Source organism: Platalea leucorodia (genome assembly GCF_965183815.1).
Source record: "Platalea leucorodia genome assembly, chromosome: 5".
NCBI classification, from domain to species: domain Eukaryota; kingdom Metazoa; phylum Chordata; class Aves; order Pelecaniformes; family Threskiornithidae; genus Platalea; species Platalea leucorodia.
Window position 1 is genome coordinate 58492315 of NC_138827.1, and position 19929 is coordinate 58512243.

At 46.5% G+C, this 19929-nt stretch overlaps 3 protein-coding genes across 4 annotated transcripts in view; 1 reads left to right on the top strand and 2 right to left on the bottom strand.

Annotated features, from left to right (window-relative positions):
• Positions 1–793: 793 nt before the first annotated feature.
• On the top strand, positions 794–3724 carry S100B (S100 calcium binding protein B). The gene is made up of 3 exons (XM_082311919.1): positions 794–852; positions 2134–2286; positions 2801–3724. Exons 2-3 carry the CDS (start codon positions 2149–2151, stop codon positions 2939–2941), a joined length of 279 nt encoding a protein of 92 aa, XP_082168045.1. The 5' UTR covers positions 794–852; positions 2134–2148; the 3' UTR covers positions 2942–3724.
• Positions 3725–7286: 3562 nt separating this feature from the next.
• Positions 7287–10867, bottom strand: LOC309590307 (uncharacterized protein; the record flags this gene model as incomplete). Its single annotated transcript, XM_082311427.1, has 2 exons — positions 7287–7328; positions 9486–10867. One exon carries the CDS (start codon positions 10865–10867, stop codon positions 9539–9541), a length of 1329 nt encoding a protein of 442 aa, XP_082167553.1. The 3' UTR covers positions 7287–7328; positions 9486–9538.
• Positions 10868–11349: 482 nt separating this feature from the next.
• Positions 11350–19929, bottom strand: part of DIP2A (disco interacting protein 2 homolog A) — a 136662-nt gene continuing 128082 nt past the window's right edge. For both annotated transcript variants that reach the window (XM_082311659.1, XM_082311658.1), the window contains 5 exons: positions 18281–18338; positions 17739–17813; positions 16875–17049; positions 14200–14323; positions 11350–13330 (listed from right to left, as the gene is read on the bottom strand). In XM_082311659.1, the coding sequence (XP_082167785.1) occupies positions 13078–13330; positions 14200–14323; positions 16875–17049; positions 17739–17813; positions 18281–18338 (685 nt within the window). In that variant the 3' untranslated portion in view covers positions 11350–13077. The remainder of the gene's footprint in view (positions 13331–14199; positions 14324–16874; positions 17050–17738; positions 17814–18280; positions 18339–19929) is intronic.

The following is a 19929-nucleotide window of genomic DNA, read 5'->3' on the forward strand; positions in this document are numbered from 1 at the left end:
AAGGGTGGTGCCCCAATTACTGGCCAGGTAACAGCCTTGTGAGAGCACCTTTATAACCCAAAGCCACTTGATGTGGCTTTTTGTGAGGGTATGGCAAGGCATGCGCCAGAACCTGGCACTGTTCCCCCAGTAGGCATCAAGGAGGAGCTGCTGCCCGCTCTGTCCTTCAACCACTTGCAGCCCAATACAATCGCAGTTCCCCCACAAAGGGTCTCACTGTCCCCCAGACTGATGGGGTGGCAGAGAAAACGCAGCCAGACCCGTTTCAAAGGTGCACAGTGAAGGGACAAGAGGCCACAGGCACAAGCTACCGTGCTGGACGTTCCCATCACATGCAAAGAAAAACCTCTGCCCCAGAGGTTGCTGCAGCCCTGGGACAGGGCCCACAGGGACAGAGGGGCTCCATCGTTCCCACGCACTTGGCCCTGGCTGTCGGGCACCTTGGGGCACGTGTTGGAGCCCCCACCCCAGCTCTGACTGCACCTGTCCAGCCATGGGTCATAATTCATTGCCTTTACTGTGGACGAGAGTGGCAGCACAAGCAACGCTGCCAGGCCGGCTCTCCTGCTGACTGCCCAGCTATTTTTTTTCTCACAACGGCAGCTTTCTCCGGAACGGCTCCCACGTCCGCGGCCGTGGGCTGGCAGCCAGTCAATGTGTCCCTGTGTGCATCGCTGCGCAGTGCGGGCCCAGCACCGGGCTCCGGACGCCCCCGCCTCCCGCTGCCATTGGCGCCGCGGGCGCTGCGGCAGGGCCCGGGGCTCTCCGCCCCCGGGCATAAGAAGCCAGCGAGTTCCCAGGACGCCCGGCCGCGTTGCATCGCTGTGGCACAGCCCCGCCGCCAGCAGGGAGGTGAGAGGGGCCGGGAGATGCCGGGGCAGGCACTTGGCTGCCGGAGCAGGCGGGCTGCTGCCGCGGGAGGGGTGGCGCGGGGGGCACTATCGCAGCTCCGAGCCCCGCCACGACAGCGGAGGCCAGCGGGGAGCTGAAACGCTCCTCGGCCTGGTGGAGGGAAGCAGGCAGTGGTGCGGGCGGCTAGTGCAGCCCGGCGCGGGCCGGACGCAGTGTGCAAGCGGCTGTTAGGATGCACGAATGCAGCTACTTCCTACCTGACTGGAAACAGTCTCGCAGTTTGGACACCTGTACGGGGGAGGGCGTCAGCTTGAGAGTCAGGCCGTGGGATGAAATTTAGTCCCCTCAGCGCTAGGCCTTGTGGTGGTGAAACAGGAGCCAGACTGCAAGGCAGGAGGCATTTATCCATGGGGTATGAATTAACCAAGTGCCAGAAAATAAGGCTTCCCCACTCTCCCCCCCAGCATCAGTACATCCAATAGCTTTTGGGAAGGTGGTTTTGCATCTCTCCCTTTTTGATCAGTCTCTTTGGTTTGGCTGTTTGTGAAATCTGCAGGAAATGCTGCAATCCCAATTATTAACATTTCAGAGAGGGTCTCCAGATCAAGTGTGGGAGGAGGGAGGTTAGAGGAGATGTGCTTATTTCGTCCTGGCGCAGATCAAAACTGGTTCCTGCCTGGGTTCCCCTGACTGCTCAGTTGGAGACAGTCCTGCAGGCAAGAAAGGCAGAGGTGAGAACGCCTGTGACAGAGGGGACAACAAAACCTTTCTGAAGCTCCATATGCAGAAATGAAACCTCTGCCTGCCTCTCTCCCAAGCAAGGAGAACAAAGCAATGGGTTAAGCAGCAGGAGCCAAAGAAGGGGTGAAATCACAACATGCCACCTGCTAGCCAGGTCAGCACATATGGAAAATGCAGGAGCACCTTGCTTTGCAGCCTCTCCTCGTTTTCTCTCCTACGCTGTGCCCATGGAGAGACCCGAGGTGCCAAACTCACATCAATCCCAGGGGATGTGACAGCTCCCGGCATGCGCCAGTCCTATACTGGACACTCCTCGCATTGTGGCTCTCCTCAAGAGCTCCTGGAGGCAGATCCAAGGTCTCTCAGGATCTTCTTCCCTGAAGTGAAAGCTGCTAGCGGTGCTTTTCAACAGCATGTTTTGAGTGTGGGGTCCAGCATTGGTGACACATGGGGGGAGCCCCAGGGTAGCCACACTTGCAAAGCAAAAGGCATTGCTGGAGCTTACCCAGGCTAATGCACCCATCACTCCTCTGACCTCAGGGCCACGCTGTGACCATGTCTGAGCTGGAGAAGGCTATGATCGCCATCATTGATGCCTTCCACCAGTACTCAGGGAAGGAGGGAGACAAGCACAAGCTGAAGAAATCAGAACTGAAGGAGCTCATTAACAACGAGTTGACCCATTTCCTTGGTGTAAGTATTGCCCTCCATGCAGCACGCCTGGCTGGGCTCAGGGAGCCGTGCTGAGCAGCTGCTGGGCTCCGCTAACTCTGTCTCCCATGGGAAGCAAGCGTAGGGGAAGGGGTTTATTCATGCAGCAGTCTGTTAAACACTTTGCTCCAGCTCCACAGGAGCAGCAGGTGGGAGGACAAGGGCAACAGCCTGTACTGGGGGCTAGGTTTCGGGTTGGATACTAAGGTAATTTCCTTCCCTGGGAAGGGGGGACAGCCTTGCCCCAAGGGGCTCAAGATGTCCTTTCCCAATGGCACAGCTGTGGCTGTGATTCCCACTTCAGGAGGGCCACTGTTCACAGATGCTGCTGCAGACACAGGGCGGTGCCCCAACACAGACAGGAAACAGCAATGAGCTATTTGGGATGTGTCTGAACAGATTCAGCCATGAGAGCACCCAAGAAGCAGGGACATGTTACTGCCTGGGCCTCACTCTGGTCCTCCCCAGCTTTGGCTGCCTGTTTCTATCCCTTCAGGAGATCAAAGACCAGGAGACTGTGGACAAAGTCATGGAGGCGCTAGACAGCGATGGGGATGCAGAGTGCGACTTCCAGGAGTTTGTAGCCTTCATTGCGATGGTCACCGCTGCTTGCCATGAGTTCTTTGAGCATGAGTGAGTTGGTGGGAAGCAGGCGAGCACCTCCTGCTCATGCCAGAGAGATGCAGAGCAGCATCACTCCTCCAGGAAAAAGACTGGGTGTGATTAGGGGCTCCTTGGAGTTAAGCTTGTGCTAGACTTAAGCAGCTTATTAAGTTCTGCAGCTTTGTGAATAAGAAACACCTGCGTGGCTCAGCAAAGCCTATCAGCCAGTGCCCACCTGGCTGGATGCGGTGTTCAAATGCCTTGTCTCGAGCTCCTTCCCTGCTGCTGTATGCAAGGGAGGTGCATGGGGCTGGAGGCAGGTGGACGCTGCAATCCAAGCTTGCTTGCAAAGGGAAAAGGGAAATGGGAAATTCAAGGGCTGAAGTAGGAGGTGATGCAGAGGGGCTGGTTACAGAAGCCTGGTTCTGAGCTCACTGGCCTGAATGGAAAGGCTCCCGTTGATTCCCGTGGGCTCTGACTGCCCTGTGCGTGGTACTAACCCAGGCAGCACAGCCCCTGCCCTGTCACAGGGGTTCAGCAGAGCCCACGCATTTCTTGGCAAAATGCTAGGCTTGAAAGGCAAAGCATAACCATCTAACAGCCCAGGCTTTTCTCTTCTCAATGAATCCTCCTGCTTTTAGCAGCCTGCAGAACTGGAAGCAAAAGCGTATGAGGCTACTGGGCTGGTGACAGCTTCTGGGCCTGGGATGTGCCTTCATAAGGTCTCCAGGCTCAGTCAGAAGGGAAGGGGGGATCTGCCTAGTGTGACCACAATGCTTTAACATAGACCAGGCACAGCCTCCGGAGTGCGTGGAAATGGTGGAAATAAAATGGAAATTTTATTCTTAAAATGTTGTTTTGGTCTCTGGCCTGCAATCGGTCTCTGGTGAAAAATGTGTCCTTTTGTCCCAGGCTGTGTGCAGCTCCCCAGCTGCCCTGCACTGTCAGAGGGGAAGGCTGGAGGATGCAGCCTGAAGCACTGCTACGGCTTATGCCCCTGGGTTTCTTGTTGGGCATTGACCCTTCATCTTCTCCCTGGCATCACTGTGGCTGGCCAAACAGCTCAAGGCTGTTGCCACCACCACGTTCTGCCTGGCTGTCCAAACTGGCAGATATACCTCCAAGGCCAAAGGAGCGCAATATACCTCTGTGGGACTGCTGCTGTTCAGGGTGTGCTCGGGGCTGCCAGGGTCATCCAGGGGATTGCACTGGTGAGCCTTTGCAAAGCCAAAACTAAACCTAGGATAATTTCCCTGAAGCCTATGCTCCTGCCTTTTTCAGTCTGCACTTGCCAACTAAACCTCAGCAATACCTGTGAGTTAGACATTCATGACTAGCAACATCTATAGTGACAAATTCACAACAGAGATGCCCACAGATGATGTTGTCATTTTTACCTCATTCCACACTTCATAATGATTTCACGTGCAAAATGACATGTCTTTGGATAGGGACCATCTTGCTATTCTCATCTGCCTCCTCCAAGCCATGAAAAGGGACACTCAGGCAGAGACATGCATACAAGAAAGGCAACGTCTTGTACTCCATCTAGAATTAGAAAAGCAGTTTTGCCATCCCAGGGTAGCACTCATTTGTTGAGAGCTTGTTTAGCATCCAAGTTACTTCCACCACATTTCTAACATCCTAATCAGTTCTCGGTTCAAGTGTTTCTAACACTTGTACGGACCTGAGGCAGCATGTGAGGACAACGAATGGGGACATTGTCTGTCCCACAGTGTCCCCAAAGTTAGGCAGATGGGACTCTCATGACCCTCTCTCGAGCCTGAACCTGAGTTCAGCAGAGGGGTCTGATGCTTCAGCACAAGGGTCTGCAGGTGAGGCTGTGTGGCAGGTCTCCAAGTCCCACCTCCCTTCTGCCTCACCGCACCAGCAGTGCTCACATGGATGAGGAATCCTTCCCCAAGACTGAGCCTTTTCAACAGCATCGCAGTGGCAAAGAGCTGTAGGTGTAACATGCGGCTTGAACGCTGGCAGAGCCAGTGAGACACAGAGCAGGCTGTCCTGTCCTTTGGCGGGCAATGGGAGCAGAAGCAGGGAGTGACACAGTATGACTGCACACATGTTTCTGGCAGTAAGGCTGATCCTGACTTAGCAACACCACTGCTAGGAATTCACAGAGGCTTTACCTGGCACAGGAGAAGGCGCAGCAGAGCTGGTGCCTCTTGTCAGGGAGGAAGAGAGCATGTCTTCCTTTGAGGTGAGCACCCTGACTGCCAGCAGTGCAGTACACTGTGCTCAGGCTGCTGAGCCCCGGACACTCCTCCCCAGCCAGCGAGGAAAGCAGAGCTTTCCTGAAGTGAAATTCCTGAAACAGAGACTGCATGCTCACAGGCCTCAGCACCCCCCAGTCTGCACTGCAGCTCTGCTCCCGTTGTGTCCTGCTGCTCTCTGACACAGGCGGTGCCTCAGCTGAGAGCATGGACTGTGGGGACAGCCGCATGCTGGCATGGTGGGGGAAGCAGGCAAAGCAGTTTGGGCCACACTGGCCCAAGCACATAGCATGAGGTGCCTCTGCCGACAGCTCGCCACTGCTGATCCCTCCTGCACGCTGCCCCCTTGCACGCACAGGCACAGGCACAGCCAGCCACCTGCAGCACCTCTGCTAACACCCTGGGTCCCCATGGACCATGCAAGCCCCCTGTGTCCAGCCCAGAAAAAGGATGCTGCCACACCAACAAGGGGTTTGAGTAGTGTTGTGAGGGGCTCAGAAGCACGGCGAGGCTTTCTGGGGAAAAAAGAAAATCACTCAAGCCTTGTGGCTGACCAAGGAGCAGCTGTCAGAGCTTTGCAAGGCAGACATCACAGCTGGCTCTGAAGGAGGCTCAAAAGGCTTAAAGCAACTCACTAACCTCCCAGCAACGACAGGCAGGCTCAATACTTAAAAGTGCCAGTCCTGACACCGCTGGTTTTCAGGGGTAGTTCACTCTTCAGGAAGGGAAGGTGATAGGCTAATGACATTATGAAATAAATTTTTAGTTATGCCCCCATCCCGACCAACAGAATCAGCCTGCTGTATGCCCGAGGTATGTGTGCTCTTACAATACCTCACTGGCACTGGTTAGATTGATCTGACATTGCATCGATCCCAGAAGAGCTCAGAAAATTCACATTTTTGTCATTAGTGCAGACTGGCGTGTGACAACCTGCAGAAAGGCTGTTTTGGTAACATCAAGCTCTGGGATCTGTGCCATGGGACCCTTAGGACCCTGGGAGGCTCCCTGAGGATGAAAGAACAGCATTACACTAGCAGCGCCTGATTGGACACATTTGCCAGTTATGCTTTTGACCCTCTATAGAAGAGGACGCAAGTGAATTTCCTACCAGGAAGGGCACCAAGAGATGGTTTCTTATATTAAATGCCCTGTCAAGACAAGAACTACTTATCAACAGTACTAAAAGTGAAACAAAGAGAAGAAAGTACAACAGGAGGAGCCTGAGATGTTTGAGAGACTCAAATTAACTTTCAAACTAGAAAAGTGACAGATGGGGGGCAGATTTAGTACATACATGCTGTATTGTACCTCTGCTGAATTACGTTTTCATAATTTAAAATGCTGCCATTACTTTTTGTTCTGGGAGATTAGAATCTGCACTTTTACTCACTCCCCAAATAATTATAGGCAAAGCGCACCTGTGAAAGGGAACCGTCTCTCTGGATCAGACACAGAGCCCTTACCAGCACTGGAAGAGTACTTACAGACCCCCACAAAAAAGTGCTTCCAGGTAAGATCTAAATCTTACTGGGAATGCTAATTATTGCTGTTATCACATCTAAAAAAAAAATTCATCTTGTTAACTGTCAATGGGATGTGCATTCAGGATGAATCATTCAATAGCAGAGTTCATGTGCTGACAGCAAGAAACATAATTTGTCTTAAAAAGAAAAAAAAATACACTTTTCCCACAAATCATCTACAAATCAAATGTGGACTTTCACAGACCCCAGAGAAAGAACGTTCCTGACCTTGTTGGATGGAGTAAAGCAATTGCGTAAACAAAGCACTGCACTGCTGGGCCGTGTCGCCCACGCGTTCAGAACTCCGCACTGCAAGCTGTGATGGCACTGAGAGGTGCTCCTCCATCCTGGCAGTCTAATGACATGGAAGCACATTCCTGCTCCCTCTGTACATTAAGCTGAAAAATACATTCCAAAAGAAAGCGTCAGCATTTCTGTGAGTGATCCATGGATTGAATTTGTTCCCCCTACCAGATATTAAATCTAAAGGATCTGCCTGGCTGTACTTACTGTACTGCAACAGTCAGGGCATTAGAGCGTATTTTCAGTTTTTCCATTCTGAAATATTCTTGACACCGGATTTTACTGCACAGTCTGAGTTCACCCTGCACCCTGAACAGTGTGGACTTGATTGCAGGGGAAAGGCAGCTGACAGAGCAGGAAACTAGAAAAGCAAAATGGGAAGCTTTTTAAACAAAACAAAACAAAACAGCTCCAAAACTGTTAAGGAGCAACACAAAACTGATCTTTAAAAGGCCACTTTTATATTTTCTTGCCACTGAAATTTTGATTCTGCATACCACATTACAAGTATAGACACAACCACCACAGCACTGTTGTCCATGTTTGGCAAAGAAAAATGCCAGAAATAAAGACAAATCATTATTTTGCAGTTACCTTTGTAAGCTAAGTTTTAAGGAATGCTAGAAAATTAGCAAATGCTTTTACTTCCATAAGCAAACTTTTATGTTTAAGCGAGAACAGGATTTTAAAAAGAAAAAAAAGTGACTGGAGAAAAAGATAGTGGTGTATATTATTTTAATAACATGTATTGAATGACAAAAAAGATAGAACCCTGCTTATATAGCACTGGCATAACTGAACTGAAAATAATCCCCAGTGTGTCTAGTTCCTCCTAAACAACATGACTGGTCACAAAACAAAATCTAAAGACTGTCACAAAAATTTACATTAGAATTTGTCACGACAAGAAACTCTGGCTTAGAAACATCTCATTTGAAATATCTGACCATATAAATATTTAAAGTATATTAACCAGCTGAATATAAACAACAGTTCAACAATAAGAATTATATCTTAGTATACCCAGCATCAAGTAAATCTCAAAGTGCAAAAAGCTAGAGAATTATTTAATGCAGTTTTGTTAGTTTTGTAAATTAGTTCTTAGATGTAATCCAGCTTTATCATCTGCTAACATGATTTCTGGCCTGATACACTGCAATACTTTAAATGTTCAAGCTTTTGGAAAATTCCTTTTTTGGCCTTAAAGCAGAGTTGTGAGTATGCTATAGAAACCAAAACCAGATGCCTATCCAAAAAGATCCTTAAAGTGCGTAATACGTGTTTTCACACAATGGCAGGGAAATAGCGTTAAAAAAATCAGGGACTTGGTACAGAAAATTAGGAATGTGCACTTAAAATGAACTCACTGCTTCCTTTTTTCTGCTATAATAAATTCCTGGGTAACAATAAGTGATAAATAAAGACGTAAAGTAGCCTCATAGTACTGTTGCTGGAATGACATAAAGCTTATAAAAAGTCAGTATAAAGTGCTGGCTCATAAAGAACACCACTGCAGTAAAGGCAGTTTTATTAATGTTTACAAAGTTACTTAGTACTCACTGGAGTCCAATCTCACACCCCAGAATAAATCTGAAACATTCCGTTTCAGTAACAGCTCTTTCGTGGCATCTTGCCTCATTCCCTCAGCGTGGTGACTGGCCAGTGAACCAGCTACAGCAATTTGTTAATTCAGAAGCAGATGGGGCTTAGGATTCCCTTATTACTATATTTTACATTCCCAAAAGATAGGGTTAAAAAAAAAAAAAAAAAAATCATTCTTGTAACTTTACTACAAGCTGGTATTTCAAATGTCAAACTCATTCAATTTAAGATGAATTACAGATTTTTTGACACCTGTCTTCATTAGTTTTGAGGAAGATGAGTTAAGTTGCTTTGGCAATAAAACCTGCCGTGCTTTAAATGCACTTCATACACAGCATTATCTGGATGCTAAGTACAATGCCTTGTAATTAACAGTGAGAAAAACAGAAAAGGCTCAAAGATGCTATCTTTTCGCTATGTACAGTGCTTTTAAAAACAAATTGTGTTTTGCAGGATAAATTCCTGCTTATTTCCTAAACCCACTGTTGGTACAAATCTGTTTTCTGTAGATGCGCCACCTCTCTTGCCTCTTCAAGCAAAAACTTTGCCTTCGTTTAAGAGACTACAGCTTAGTTTATTTCCACGTACAAAGAAGCATCCCTCTTTCAATCTGGGTAAAAGCAAGTGCTTTGGTCAGGAACCCCTGGAAGTTTGTGTTAGAAAATGTTGCTGACATGAAATAAAACCTCCAGGACCTGAAAACAGGCTGGAATTCCCCTGTAACCATGGAGCGTTCTGCACACCACACTGACTGTGGAGAGCCTCAGCAGACTTTTACGTATCATCTGCTGTGCCCCAGAGAAGTGTTTGCATTGAACCTTGCATCAGAGAAAGAATTCCATTTGGAAACACGCTCCAGAGTAACACTGGTGCAGCTATCATTTTCTTTTGATAAAAGTTAAACCAGACACTCTACCTCCCATGAGCCATGTTGTGGAGGGCCAGGAACAGTTCTTGGTTTAGTGATTTTTACAGCCTTTCCACCTGCTGCTGTTCCAGCTTTGGGTCAGCCTGGTGAGGGTGCTCAAGGCTGCCATCTTGGTGCTGCTGCTCCTGCTCCTGCTTTTTCTTTTCAGTGAGTGCTTTTGTCCTGGTGGTGACTGGCCTGGGTTTAGCATCAGGCCGCTCTTCATCCTGCTGGTGCTTTATACAATGTTTTTCAAAGGTGGAAATTTTGGCATATGTCCGGTTGCAAAGCAAACAGTGGTACGGCCGCTCCCCAGTGTGTGTTCTCATGTGAAGCTGGAGGTAAGAGGACCTGGAAAAGGCTCGGCTGCAGACCGAGCAGCAGTGAGGCTCACGTGCCTCGTGGGTCTTCAGGTGCTGCTTGAGGGATGATGCCTGCTTGAAGGCCTTCCCACAAGTGGAGCACTTGAAGTTCCTCTCACCTGACTCGAGAAGCTGGTGCGACACAAGGTGGGCGGAGGAGCGGAAGTTCTTCCCGCACTTGTCGCACTTGTAGGGCCGTTCCCCGGTGTGCAGGCGGATGTGGAGGACCAGCCCAGCCTTCTGCGTGAAGGCCTTCTCACACTGCAGGCACTTGAAAGGCCTCTCACCTGTGTGCACGCGGCGGTGGGTCGCGAGGTGCGAGGCGCGCCCAAAGAGCTTGCCGCAGTCCTCGCACTTGAAGGGCCTCTCGCCTGTGTGGATGGCCTTGTGGCGCAGCAGGTGGGAGGACTGGAGGAAGAGCTTCCCACAGACGGGGCACTGGTACTTCCGCTCGCCTGTGTGGGAGCGGAGATGGAGGGCAAGGTGCGACGAGGAGATGAAGGCCTTGCCGCAGAGCAGGCAGGCGTGGGGCCGCTCCCCAGTGTGGGTGCGCTTGTGGAGGACCAGTCCCGAGGACAGGGCGAAGGCCTTGGCACAGATGGGGCAGCGGTAGGGCTTCTCCCCGGTGTGGACCCGGCGGTGCTTGGCCAGAGCGCCGGCCTGCGCGAAGGCCTTCCCGCACTGCTCGCACCCGTGGGGCCGCTCCGCCTCGGCGGCGAGCGCCAAGCCCCGCCCGCCCCCCGCCCGGCGGCCCGGCGGCCCCACCGGCACCATGGCGGTGGCCCGCGCGCCGCCCCGCCCCGGAAGCGGCGGCACAGGCCCCGTGCCCCGCGCGCATGCGCCGCCGGCGCGCCGTGGTGACGTCAGGAAGCGAGGTGCAGGCCGCAAAGGTCGGCTTGCCGCCATCTTATCGCTCGGCGGGGGCGGAATGTTCAGCCCCGCGCGGCTTGCAGCCTGACAGCCGCCCGGCGCCTCTCCCCCAGGGGAGGGCTTACAGCGGCTCCGGGAGCCCCCGTGTACCGGCGGCATGGCTGGCTCCCCTTCCTCCTGTCTCCCCCCTGCACTGACCCAGCAGGGCTTCATGTCAAGACTCACCACTGGCTTTGCTGTGTGAAATAAGCAGCACCATGCATGTTACACACACCCTCCGCGCCCCCAGCTGTGCTCACCCCCGAGTTTAGAAAACTTGGTCTGTGTCAGGTGCCAGTTGTGCGTGGGAAGGACCTATACTCGGGTCAGGGCAAGGAAGTAAGCCAGACCCCAGAGAGCACTTCAATTTGGGTACTGAAAACATGAAATTCAGGAACATCCAGGCTTTGAGGATATGCAAGTGCTTTGACTGTAAAGCAACTGTAATGAAATTTTGCAGAAAAAGCTCTTCAGGCATTAAACTGTCCAAAACAGGTGAAAACTGTGTACTGCACATAAGCTCATTTTTGATGTAACAGCATGTTTAAACATTCAGCAAGTCAGATTTTCAAGAGCTGTTTTGAAATGTTTAATGTGCTTTTTGTTTTAGATTTACTTTACAAGGCAACTTGTCTCACTGTCATCAATATTTCAATACAAAAATCTTACAATGCTTTATTTGCTAAAAACCTACAACATTAAAATTGGGGTTAGGTAGTTCTTTCCTTTTGCCAGCTGTTTTGTTACGAGGAGTGTCCCATAGTCCACTGCTAGAGGTTGCTGTACTTAATAAGTTACACAAGTTCTGTACATAATTACAGTCATAGTAGAGTATGCAGCTGTATAATACACCACAGTAGAACACCATGAGGGCAAAGAACTACTATATGTGAAAGCTTTTTGTTGAATATTTTATAGTTTATTTGACCAAGAGTCAATTTGATATCCTCACATCAGGAGACTGATATCCATCTTTCTTAGGCACTGATCCAGGCAGAATTGCCTTGCAGAAAAACCTGGCTCTTTTGCCAAACTCATGCATTATTAAAAAAATTTTATGTAGCTCAAAGTCTTTAACAACTCTATAAAAATAATTATTTGCTAGTCTCGTGCTTACCTTCAAATACATGAAGTATTTGAATAATTTCACATTCTCTTTCTGAATTAGGTTCACTGCAGTATTAGATCAGGCAGAAACTTCAAAACCTTAATTAGTCACGTGTGACTCAACAAACTGGATATTTCAGCTTGAACAAAAAAGTCTGTCTAAATACAACTCAAAAAAAAAAAAAAAAAAAAAAAAGTAAGTTTGTACCACAGCAGATCAAGCTAAATAACACTGAAAATCTTTCCCATGGTGGAAAAAAAATATCACTATAATAAGTTTTAGCACAGGATATTCAGGGAAAACATATTGTAAGACCATGCTTTGTAAACATTTCTACAAATAATTCGGAGACTTGGCTTTGGAATGAATTTTCAAATACTTGGCGTTATGCAGGACAGTAATTAACAGCTAATGCTATGAAAACAAGCAACTTTAACATGAAGTTAAAATAGCAAGAGCAGTGAAGGCTCCTGCATCAAGTAGTTAAAACTGGATATTAATTTATATTTTATTATAAAGTTTATAGCATTACAGAGTCCAGCATGGCATGATAAGTAACCTTGTTACAGTTGCAGTATTTGTTCTTGCTTGGTACACAAAAGCCGAACAGCAGCATAATTGTTGTTACATTGAATCTGGGATTGGAATGAATTTTTCTTCTGAATAGGGATGAGTCAGTGATTTAAAATAAAAAGGCTGCATTTTTAAATCTCAAATATGTGCAAAATTCCTTTCAGTACAGTAGAGAATATGGTAGAGATGTGTGCAATCTTGAAAGTTACATCCCAACCCAGATACTGCCAATATATTGCAAACAATCACATGGAGGGTGAACTCTGAATGGTTACTCACAACTTTTCAGTATTATTTCCAAGAGTCCTCCTCACAGCTGGTATTCTCTCCCCACCCAGCTTTATGTCCTTTTATGCAGTGCATCAAGTACTGACATTCATAATTATTGGAAAAAAACATTGGTCCATGATAGTTCTAATAAATTTCCTTCAGGAATTCCAGTAAACTCTCCATCCTAAGACAGCTGTAACTGTTAGAATACATCTATGAAAGCAAATGCAATCTGAGAGATGAAGGTCTGGGAAGATTAGTATCTCCATTTTCCCCATGGTCTTCAACAGCTTTTAAAAACACAGAAAATGGATTCCGATGTTATTATTTGGAAAGTCCCTTGATTTTGGTGCTTTAGCCTTGATGTGATTTTCTGTTTTCACATGTTGTAGGCAACATAAATAGGATCCAACTGGTCAGCTAAAAATCCGTCTCTCAAGTGCATTCTTTGTTTCTCACCACGGGAATTGATAGGAATGACACCGGGGTCCACAATGACTACAACACCTACTATGAGATAATGCTCTTCCAGAACCACATTTGTTACCAGTGCGACCAGGTCCAACGCTTCTTGTTCTGAGCCTTCTAATTCGACAACCACCACCAACAAGTTGGTCCATGTAAACACAGCGCTGTCGGCATGATACAAATATTAATGGTGAGAAAAAAATACATAGTCAAAGGAAGTTAGTTATCAAAGAGACTCACTGGAAATAAATTTCATAAGTACTTGAACAATATAATAAATGAGAACAAGTGATACAATAGTAATGTGAAAATATTTGTAAATCAAGAGGTATTAAAGCTGTAACTTCTTGGGATATTCTTTGCCACTTGTTTAATTGTCCATGTACAAAATATGAGTAGGTCTTTTTCTCTTATATGTACACAATCAGTATGTAAGAGTCCTTTGCACTTATATATTGAAACGGGAACCATTAAGATTTCACATTCAGTGTGTGCATACTTGATAATCAATGTACTTGCGTAAATCTTCAGAGATTATTAAAGGAAAGACAAAACTTCCCAAAGATTACAAGTAAACACTACCACTTTGAGACTGAAGAGGACCTACAGCCAAATGGCATACATCATCCATTAGGACCAAATGAGAATAATATATGTTAGAAGATACCATTCAAGAAATCCTTGAGATGTGTTTACCACATCCAAGTGTGTACATTCTGACACAGCCAGGGAAGTCAACAACACAACTTGCAAGTGCTCTGCTGCCCCATTCTTGCCCTGCCCTCCCTGTCTTTCAGACTATGAAGATCAAACTCTGATAAAGGCATGGGCTATTTTTTTTTTATGAGTGGCAGAGGCAGGGGAAAGAGAGGTGTTATATTTCAATTACTCTCACTGCAGTCGTTTCTAAGCAAAGTTTTGTTGAGTTCCCTCTATACCAAGCTCTCAGTCTAGCGTGCTGTTCCACAAAGCTTGACTTCTGCTGCTTTAGAAGAAATAAAAGGATACAGAAAAGTAATACTGAGGCTCTTACCATTCTGCAATGCTCTTATGTGCTCTTATTACAGAGGTCTCTATATCAATGGGATGGTACCTCATTCCTCTGAGCTCCAGTGTTTCATCCAAAGAGCCTACCACATATAGGGCATCATGCCTCTCTGCAGTAGAGCACAGACATTTAAAACATCATCAGATCTACAGAACAAACATGGTCATTTGTATGTGCTTATTCCTGACATTCTAAGATGTTTCTGGTGCTTCCTAGGAGAAGGAGTCTATAATACACGTCAAGCTCTACCACTTGGAGAGAAGAGAATTAAGATGTCATTTAGCACTTCCACCTATTGACTCCAAGCAAATGAAACCACACGGAAAAGAATTTCTGGGTCATTCAGTTCTGCCCCTTCTCTCATGTAATGTAATCTCAGTTCATAAACCCAATCAAAATCCACTGTTAAAGCATCTTTTTGTTCCACTATTCTTACCAGAGAACTTCTATCCTCTGATCAATAGGAACACTTTTCCAATTTCCAAATTTAATTTTTTCTTTTTGAAACGAGCTTATACCCACTTGTCCTTATGCCAGCAGTATTCTTCTCAGCTTCTGAAGTTCCCCACAGTAGCAGCAAGAACAACTCTATCCTCTCCTCAGCCTTAGCTTTACTAGGTTAAATAAGCAAAGCTCTCCTAGACCCTTCTTGAAGGACATGCTCTCCACATTGCTACGTTCATCCTGTAATTCTGTTCAGTGTAATTTTGCCTTTTTTTTGCACCCATTTTGTAATTCTGCTCAATTGTGTAACTTGAGACGAAAAGCATCTTGGGAAGCTGCACTGTATTTCATGCATACTTGCTACGTTAATTCACCATACATAGCCTCTCAAATGCTGACAAACTAAAGGACGACTGACATTGTTCCACAGTGATAAAAATCTCTGAGATACATGATTTTTCGGAAAGCTACAAGGCACAAAAACTTGCTACAGTAATCTGGTGCCTTGCCACCTGCAACTTCTCTTTGTTCATGAATGCCTCCTCACAGGCATCCAATTTTTGTCAACTACCAGCTTTCTCAAGTACAGGGAGCCATTGCACTTTGAACAGTGATAGGAGGACAATTCCATCAAAGCATCCAGTGCAGAACCTTGCACTAAGCAGCAGCACAAAGTGCCCTGGAGGTCAGGTAACTACCCTAGAAAATCACAGAAGAGGAAAGCAAGGAAAGCCTAGAGCACTTTGGTTGGGTGTGCTTTTATCATGCTCTACCAGCTCTGAAGTGGAAGGTGACATGCAGTAAAAGCTTTTTCAGGGAGCTGGATTTACATTACATCAGCTCCCACCAACAGTCTGAGACCACATTCCTTCAGGAACAGAGACTCTGGAGGGGCTGGCCAACACAGAACTGCTCAGTGTACTAAGTAGGCTGAACGGGTGGAGAGGCCTGGTGCCAAGAAGGGTCCCTTCTCTGTAATGGTGGTAGCTGTGGGCTAAGGATATCCCACATCTCTGATGAAGACTATTTCTTTACCAGAATTCACCTTTTGCTCTCTGATGGCACTCTGACTGTGGAAGAGGTAAGCCTGCATGACGCTGTTCTGGAGGAGATGGAATTGAGTGGGCTGCAGGGATTTCTCCAGCCAGAGCAATAGCATCCACGTTTTTTGTTTTCAAGAGCCCCAGGGAGACTGAATAGGACACCCGCACAGTAGACTGGAGGATGACCCTCTCTTAGTGACTAGATCCAACTGAGTTACATCACGGACCTGAACCCTAGACTGTTTCCACTGCAACAGATGGGGTAGCTCCTCAGCAAAAGTCTGCACCCTCAACAAATTGCCTTCCTTGCTCACTCTTCTTCCTTCATATAATGGAGGACTAAAAGTAGGATGGACATGCGTGGCGTCCCCCAAACGGACACTAATGTTCCAGAAGCGGGAACACTGCTTTTCTATCTTGTACCATGAGTGGTTACAGGAAATGTAAAAGGTGTCTGTGAAGCCCCTACAGTTCATTATCCAGTGACAGCAATGAGGGGACACTGACACTATCCATGTAGATACCACCATTCATTTAAGTCCAATCACAGACAACTAGCAATATACATTTGCTAATAAGTTATAAGCATTCAAACTCCTTTTCTTAGGATGGTTAGAGATTACTTTTTTTTTTAAAAACGTGTGATAAGCAAGAGTTATACCTACTCCATATTCTGTCTTAACCGAAAAAGGAGCAGTTTTTCTTCCATCTGCTTAGATTTCTCAAGTTTAGACATCTTGGCTTAGACAGAAAAAATAGATTAACAATTTATTTTCTATACCGGAAAATCTGAATGACAACATTGCTTGTATTCTCTAGATCAGCACTGAAATACTGCATCATGTCTGTAAGGAAAGAGGTTCAGAGGAAAAGTAAGTAGAAAGGCCCTAGTGCTTCTAACAAATGTGCTTATATTATTTTGTGTAAGTGGAAATAAAGGAAGATGAACATGATTTCTCAATCTGTCAAAAAGGCATTAGGAATTTCTCATTTTGCACGATTACCCAGTAACATTATAATCAATGAATATGTACAGAGTAACAATTCCTGTTACATTCAGCACTTTTCTCTGATGGGAGTCAGGATGAACTTGCAGGACAGCTTACTCTTCGCTAGCTCAACTACCCCAAGTTTCAAACACAAGCTTCTGTAAGCACATTTGTTTTCTCTCACCTCCACTAGCATCAGTAAGTTCTGTTCTGCGCAGAAAGCCAAGGTACCCAGTCCGAGCCCATATGGTCTGAGTGTCTCCAAAACTCAAGCGAGCAGTAAAGTGATCAGCGTGCAGTGCTTCTTCTCCATACACTGTGTAGTAACCAGTAGAATTGTGCGGACTACTCACCCATATCTAGGGGATTTGAAAAAAAAAAAAAAAGAAAAATAACAAAAGGGAATCATTCCCATATAAACATAGGTTATTTTGCCAGACCCAGGCAGCATCATTTATTGATTTAAAATATCTGTTCCACTGATTGTTTTTTTTTTTTTTCCTCCTAAAATGCCAGTAGTAGTTTTATTAAAATAATTCATTAACTTCTGCCTCACAGAAAATGATCAGGAAAAAGGAGAGAAAAGGAGCTTTATATACATGTAATAGGGGATGGTAAAGAGGAAAAATGAACTAGGCATTTGGCTTACTGGAAAAGAACACCTGTTAACCTGCAGTCTTCTATTAGTTGGGCATCCTGGTATACACAAATCCAGATGTATATAAAGCAAGGACTAAACCAAACAGTAAATTACCTCATTACTACTGTCCACTGATGGGAGTACATAAGATATTCACTGTCTCTTCTAGCTGCCAATCAGACATACTAGTCAACTGATATCACCTGGTACTGGCAAGCAGTAGTTTGGCAGAGGAGGGAGGAAACCATGCAGACATACATACAAGTATGTCTTCCAGCTCTCTGTAGAGTTCATTCACTTGCCACATTATGCGGCCATCCCACTAAGAGACAGGCGTTGATCTAACATGATTTATCTATATATTAAATCACTGCTGATACACAAAGTACAACAGCATCAAAGCTTTACCTCTCCTAAATGCGAGTCTCCCAGAGGTCCCTTGGTTTCTGTGTGTGCTATGATGACCTTTACCCCTGGAAGAATCTTGAATAAGAAGCAAATGTTTACAATAGAAGTTAAGAGAACTTGAATTCATCAAAAGAAACGTTAATAATGCAGAGACACAGAAGTCAACAGTCTGTGCAATTCTTCTCATTCTACTCCCCTCTGCACCATAGATATCAACCATCTCTTCCTACTAAGTTGTTTCCTCATTTAAACTCTAAGCAGGTATTTTGCCACTTCAGAGTTGAAGTTTGTTTCACACCTGAAAAAGCCTTCCACATGAAGGCCTCTGATTTTTTCAGCTGTAGCAACATATCCTATTGCTTCACTTCATGCACCTGGCTTCATTTTAACTAGCTGTTCATTTTATGCTCTCTCTAGTGCCTCTCCTAGATATACTGTGATTAGTGAAGCTCGTTGCACAGATTCTGTACTACGATCCAGCTGATGCAGCTCACCACCCAGGTAAAGGTCATGAGGAGGAAGGATTGCTCTCAGTCTCTCACCTTCCCAGACTCCATAAGCGGCAGACTGTGTGGAGAACCTCTCTCTACCAAACGCACCCTGAGAAAATAAGACAATGCATTTGTACACGGATTTATGAACTTAAACAGAAGTTAAATAGATGTGTTCCAGTATATCCAGTGTTACCCCATTCTTAGCTGCACTGACCAAACCGTTATGATGCCAGCCAATTATGCTCAGTTATTCACAATGCAATAAGACAGTTAAGAGTTTCTAGCTGTCTTCAAGACTTTGATATTAGCATTCCCATAGACCATGCTTCTTTTAAGAATCAGAAACTCAGCTCTCTGGAGAGATGAATAACTTTTTCCAACAGAGCTCTAAGGTTGCAGTTCCACCAGCATTTTAAATTTACCTTCTTTGTTGGACTCTCCTGGACCTCTGCTTGCCACACTGAACCATGGCAGAGCGTCAGTAGGAATTACAAAAAGCAAAGAGCAAGCAGCCTAAACAGAATTAAGTGACACTATGCAGGCCATTAGTAGCATAACTTATAAAGGCAGCACATTTGCAGAAGGAACAAAAATTGGGTGTAATAGGAGAGGCGTACAAGAGAAGAGGCTCCTATACTTTATATTATATTACACTATCCCTACACCCATAGGCTAGAACTAATGCAGCTTTTAGGCTATGGCTGAACTTGTTTTTAACAGGAATATATATCATGCAAATCACAGTAATAAATTAAATGAGGAGAAAATGACTGTAGTTTACATTGATCTGTTTAGATGCCAAATCAGGATCATTTACTAGCAGTCCTGGTCAACCGGGGAGGTCCCAGATGACTGGAAGTTAGCGAATGGGACGCCCCTCTGCAAGAAGGGTCAGAAGGAGGATCCTGGGAACTACAGGCCTGTCAGCCTGACCTCGGTGCCAGGAAAGGTCATGGAGCAGATCAGCTTGAGTGCCATTACACGGCACATGCAGGACAATCGGGTGATCAGGCTCAGCCAGCATGGGTTTATGAAAGGGAGGTCCTGCTTCACCAACCCAATCTCCTTCTATGACAAGGTGACCCACTTAGTGGATGAGGAGAAGGCTATGGTCTACTTGGACTTTAGTAAGGCCTTTGACATTGTCTCCCACAGCATTCTCCTGGAGAAGCTGGCTGCTCACGGCTTGGATAAGTGCACTCTCTGCTGGGTTAAAAACTGGCTGGATGGCCAAGCCCAGAGAGTGGTGGTGAATGGAGTCAAATCCAGTTGGCAGCCAGTCACAAGTGGTGTTCCCCAGGGCTCAGTGTTGGGGCCGGTCCTGTTCAATATCTTCAATGATGATCTGGATGAGGGGATGGAGTGCACCCTCAGTAAGTTTGCAGATGGCACCAAGTTGGGTGGAAGTGTCGATCTGCTGGAGGGTAGGAAGGCCCTGCAGAGGGACCTGGACAGGCTGGATTGATGGGCCAGGGCCAAGTGTATGAGGTTCAACAAGGCTAAGTGCTGGGTCCTGCACTTGGGTCACAACAACCCCATGCAACGCTACAGGCTGGGGGAGGAGCAGCTGGAGAGCTGCCTGGTGGAAAAGGACCTGGGGGTGTTGGTTGACAGCCACCTGAACATGAGCCAGCAGTGTGCTCAGGTGGCCAAGAGGGCCAATGGCATCCTGGCTTGTATCAGGAATAGTGTGGCCA